A 5,480-nucleotide genomic window follows, 5' to 3' on the forward strand; every position below is an offset into this window, starting at 1 on the left:
ATTTACAGACCATGAGACCTCTTGAAGAGGAGGGGAGAAGTGGAAAGTTTGCAAGGTAGACGAAGGCGAATGCCTTGACATTTTTGAGATTTTGCCAATACCGATTTGAGGAATAATATCGACTTTGGTTGTCTAAAATCAGTGGTACAAAAAAAATACTCGCGCCAACTGGACCTGTCGTAAATTACCGCAGTAAAAGCTGCCAACTCAAGTCATAAAAAAACGGATAAAAATTCAATGCATCACGGAAATACAGTCATGCTACTTGACATGTGGAGAGGAGGAGAGAATGTACAGGTAGGGACACCTCTCTAATACGGACAGTTTCCAATGTCCCGACAAAACTCTCGTGAATTTTCTTTTAAAAAAACTTTTATTATACGGATATCTCTCTAATATGGACAAAGGACATTAAATCTCGGCCCCAGAGAGTAAATTCATATAAACTTGACCTCTTTATTACGGACACTGCGGTGATCAGGTGAATCACGAATCCCGATCAGGTGAATCTGCACAGGGTGAATCCCGTCTAGTCTGGCTGATGAGCTATGCAAGGTGATATAAAGCCCAGTCGCTGTATAACAAACAACGATTTGCGAAAGGTGTACAGAGGAACATAACCGACTTTTTGAAGGCTTCAATAACTATGGATAGCATAAAGATCTTTTCTATTACATTTTGTACTCTAGTTATTGTTTATTGCACATTCAAAATAGCGAAGTACGCATTCAGAATTGTGTTTTGCGTCGCAATGTTGTATGCTACTGAAAGACATTGTCTTTGTACTGTGAATTAATAACTTTAAATGCAGTTTAAAGACAAGTGTGAGCCTGGTTATCTACTGATCGCGAACACTTAAAACTGTAATTGGAGTCATAAAAGTGACATCATCATACAGTGACCTCTTTTATACGGATACCACTCTAATTCGGACACTTCTCTCTGTCCCTTCGGTGTCCGTATTACAGATGTTCGATTGTGGAGTAGGTTTCCGGTAACCGTGTGTTAAGAGAGTTAACGACGGATTTCAAGGTTCGGAACAGAAACGCAATAAAAGACGAATAGAAAAATGTTTACAGGGGCCATTTATTGGGGGTTTAACCATCTCAAAGTTTCTGCTGATGTGCTAAAGAAATTCACCCCTCGTTACTACCTTGTTACATTGAAACATCAGCACGTGCAAACTACTTTTGGCAACAGCAGAAGCTAAAGTAAACAGAAGAGCTCATGATGGCTTCATTAACCTGAGATGCCTCACTTCCTCCGTGTAAAGCACCGTTGCAGTGGTAGTTGTAAAAGGAGCCCACAATTTCTCCATTTTTGGTAGCTTTGCCCTCCCTTCCATAGACAGAAACTTCCCCATCGCAGTTGGGATAAGAGCTCTGGGAACAAATCTGGCTACAGGTTTTCTTGTCAGCGGTGTTCCTGACCATAACCTGGTTGTTGCAGCAACCACTTCCTCCTGTAGCGGTGCTTCCTCTGCAGGCCGCAGCTGCCGCCATGTGAACTGACTGCCACGCCAAATCGAATGCCGAGTATTGATCATAGCCTGCCGTGAGGACGTTCTGAGGAAGGCGGCCTTTTTGGTCTAGCTTGGCGAAACCACCTGGCTGGCCTGCCTTAGACAGCTGAGCTTTTAAAGTGGCAATCTGGAAAAATAGGATGACATATGGAAGTGGTCTAAAACAAAGTAGGGAACTATTCTCCTTGAATAATTCCTTGATTAATACGTCTTTATCATCAGCGTTTTTAACTTGCAATTAACTCGTGCTATACAAAGTGAAGGAGTGGTAAGGTTTGGGACTGACAACGAACGCGTATGACTATTATGAACTGTTATGATGTTGTTTCAATACTAATTTTGCCACTTTCTTCTTCACTTTTGGCACAGGTCTTGTTCCTTAATGCCACTTTCTTCAACTGATTTTATCTGATCTTTCATCATTGCTCCTTGGCTTAAACACTGAATTCATAGTCCCACCTCAATTCCCTCTTTAAAACTAAGAACCTTCTGTATTATCTTAAGGAACACTTCCAGAAAAGTAATTACATTTGACATTTATTGACACAGTCGATCTGAGCATATAAGGGGTTAAGAAAGACTTTATTATCATCAGAAATATGTAATTATCGATTTCGTGGGATTTGGGGTCCATAATTTATTGACTCGTGGTCTTTCATGTGAAAAAGACTTAAACACTTTAAGTAAGATCAACGGCCCTTACTTCTTGCTCCAGCTGTCGAAATCGCCCCTCATAGGCTGCTAAAAAGTAAAAGTAATAAGGAAAAAAAACGCTTTTTTAATGAGCTTAGCTTTTATTCTGTGGCGTATGAATTATTATAGGTTAAACGATATGCGGAATGCGGAGTTGGGGGGGGGGGGGGGGGGGAATAATCCGTCTCTTTACGCCTTTTTCCCCTCAACGTTATGTTCCTTTTATTCCTTTATTAAAATTTAGCCGGAGCTAGAATTGCAATTTCGTCTTCAAATTTGCGTGCCCTCGATTTCATTCTTGTGGGGTATGTAGAAAAACGTACTACTCTCCCTCAGAATGACACCTCAAAACTAATGCACTGAATAAACGAACTAACCCCAAAGGGTATAATTGCTAACCTTGGGTTTGGTTAGAAACACCTTTTCCAGTCAGACAAGTAATAGCATCATTCTGTGAAGGCGATAAAACACATGTCGTCAATTTGTAAAACCGCGGTCAATTTTCAACCATTTTTTGCCACTAAAGGGATATTCTAGACATACTTGTTTGGTGATATGCCTCTACGGTTCTGTTTAAACATACAGCCGCGAAATTTCCCCTTTAATTACCTTGTATTCTTTCACTTTTATACCTTAACTCTAGGTGGAAGACTTAAAAGAAGCCCTGTCACGAGAATTTTGCGAGGTTATTGTGTAAGGTCTGAGCGTAGGGACTAATTTGTCAATAGTGCACCTCACACCACTCCCAAACAGAAGAGAAAAACATGAACAGGCTAAGGTGTTTTTTCTAAATTTCATCTTACATTTTCGAAATAACAGAATATAAATTGTAAACATCTCCTTGCTTCTTCTAACGGTTTCGGTGAACTTCATTTTTGCTTTAATTGTCCGGCTTCTGACATGGCGCTGGCATGGTATCTTTACCAAAAGCAGACCACTATAAGTGGCCATGGATTTCCGCAAATAAAAATACTTCTGTCGGAGTTGCGCATAAAAGCAACTCTCGTGGGCACTACTACCTTTTTAACTGCTGAAAAACGCTTTTCTTTACATAGGTAATCCTTGCTATAAATTCATATTTCTATGAGTGCCAAGCAATATTTTTATTTGCATTTTTTTTTTCACCTTTTGATTACTCTGACCTCGAAAATTGCATCATACCCCTATGTTATTTTAGTCACTTTATTTCATGAACCATACCAAACAACGAGTCTTCAAATCGCATCCACCACATATGCTTTGGTCTGCGCTTTCTTCTGCGCATGTACAGAACATGACTGTTAGACTGCCAAATAAGGCCGCCACGACGAGCTCTTTGAACAGCGTCATTTTCACTCAGCTCCCTTGCACAATGACCTGTTGAGAAACAAAAAACAAAAATAGCTTGAAAACCTTAATTTCAATTCAGTTTTCGCTGAGGAGCATCTCTGCGGTTAACGTTCGAGATCGTTTTGACTACTATCACCTTAATTTAGCAAAGTAAAGTTAATTTACTAAGTAAAACAGGCTGGGCCGAGTTTTTTAAGGAAATTTATTTCTGAAAGAAATAAATTGTTTTATGCTTTATGTGAGTGATTAATGTGTCATTCCTCCAGCTACTGGGGAGGGGGCGTTCCTGCCATCCGGGACATTATATATGTGTTTTTAAGACATGAAAGCGAGGTACAAGGCCTTTCTGCTCACTGCAACTGGAATTTTCATTATTGGGTATCCCAGCAAACAGAGCTCACCCAAAGCGAGACTCCACCGGCAGCAATAACCGACTCAACAATACTATCTAAAGGAACATGGAGCATAAATAGGAGCAGAGGAACTTGACTACTCTTGTATTCAACAAAATCAGGAGTTTTCAGATGAAAAATTAACCAAAGCCATCCAGGACATGAGTTGATGGAAGAATCAGTTTAAAGTGACGTTGTTGTAGTATTTACCAAGCCAGTGATAAGTGCATGTTTTTCTCGTGCTCTGTTTACTTTGCTGGCACGTAGGTATCGTGTGATATTCACCTCCGAGAAAAAATATGAAATAAATTTCTTTTTTTTGTTTCGGTGTAGCAAGCATATTTTTTTTTCACAACGACTTTTATGCTTGATCCAAATTACAGCAGTACTAAATTTATCAACGCTTTTAAGGAGTGTTGAACAGCGAAGTCGGAGCAGTGGCGTTGTTACAAGTACTATCTACTATATACAACTCTTAAGTCTTCTATGAATCCTTGCAATGAAATCTTAATCCAGTTTTCTTTGTGCGGGATTGACCGTCTCGGGTGTCAAGTTTAAGAACTCTGAATCTTCTTCACTCACCAAATTTCCCGCCCTTTTATCGGTCGTGCGAAGTATCTGCTTAACTTAAGAAAAGACTTTTTTTCCCCACAATAAAACTATAACTTTGGGCAAGCTATTTTACTAACCGGGTATATAATAACACAATAATTTATCCCATTGTCGCTCGGCTACAAGTGGGGGGAAATTTGGGATTGAAATTACAAAAATTGAGAAATTCGAATTAAAGTGTTTTCACTTTTGCACCTGTTTGGATCTCAGGTGTTTAAGCTTTTTCTTACGAAAATCACATTTTATGTTCACATAAGGACAAGAAGTATTATTATCACAATTTTAACAAACTCAAATTTAGTCGATATTTAGCGTACCTGTGTGTACCTCAGTGTTAGAAAATTGTCAGTTGTGTTCCTTAAAGCAACCAACTTCAAATGATCTGGTAAATATATCTGCAGAGGTTCGTATAGCAATAGCCTAGCAATAACCTTATCTCATTATTCAAAATCAAATCATTAAGTTAATGAATTTGTTTTTGACTTTAAGCTGTTCAAATTAAATCGCACGTCTAGGAAAACGATTTGCTTAATAATGTTTTCTCATCCCAGTATTTAGCATTTAGATCACGTTAAAGATATGCAATGTTGAGGTTTCAAAATTTCAAATAAAATATAAAATTTCCATTTCTTCTAAAAAAAATTGCAAAGTTATGTTGCTGGTGCATAGATATACGCTGTTTATATAAAAATGACACAGTTGCCTTTTAGCAGTACTTTACGTTGATAACGTCATGCTCGGAATTAGTATCACGTAGTTAAACTGATACTTAACTGAAGCTACGTGCTTCCACTGACAGCTGAACAATTTTCATTTATTTTATTTATTTTCATAAAGTTAAACTGATCTTTAACTGAAGCTACGTGCTTCCACTGACAGCTGAACAATTTTTATGCAGAAAAAATCTTCTTTTGAATGCTATTGATATATGT

The 5,480-nt window shown here is 38.4% G+C and overlaps 1 protein-coding gene across 2 annotated transcripts; it reads right to left on the reverse strand.

Moving 5' to 3' along the window:
• Positions 1–1,083: 1,083 nt before the first annotated feature.
• LOC140948352 (uncharacterized) lies at positions 1,084–4,987 on the reverse strand. Of its 2 annotated transcripts, none has more exons than XM_073397590.1 (5): positions 4,866–4,987; positions 3,416–3,571; positions 2,615–2,666; positions 2,226–2,260; positions 1,084–1,649 (listed from the first exon to the last, which is right to left on the reverse strand). In XM_073397590.1, the coding sequence occupies exons 2-5, from the start codon at positions 3,542–3,544 to the stop codon at positions 1,185–1,187; spliced, it is 681 nt and encodes a 226-aa protein (XP_073253691.1). In that variant the 5' UTR covers positions 3,545–3,571; positions 4,866–4,987; the 3' UTR covers positions 1,084–1,184. The 2 variants fall into 2 exon arrangements, with proteins under 2 accessions (XP_073253691.1, XP_073253690.1); XM_073397589.1 differs by having other exon boundaries at positions 2,226–2,263.
• Between the last annotated feature and the right edge of the window lie 493 nt (positions 4,988–5,480).

Source organism: Porites lutea, chromosome 9, assembly GCF_958299795.1.
Source record: "Porites lutea chromosome 9, jaPorLute2.1, whole genome shotgun sequence".
NCBI lineage: Eukaryota > Metazoa > Cnidaria > Anthozoa > Scleractinia > Poritidae > Porites > Porites lutea.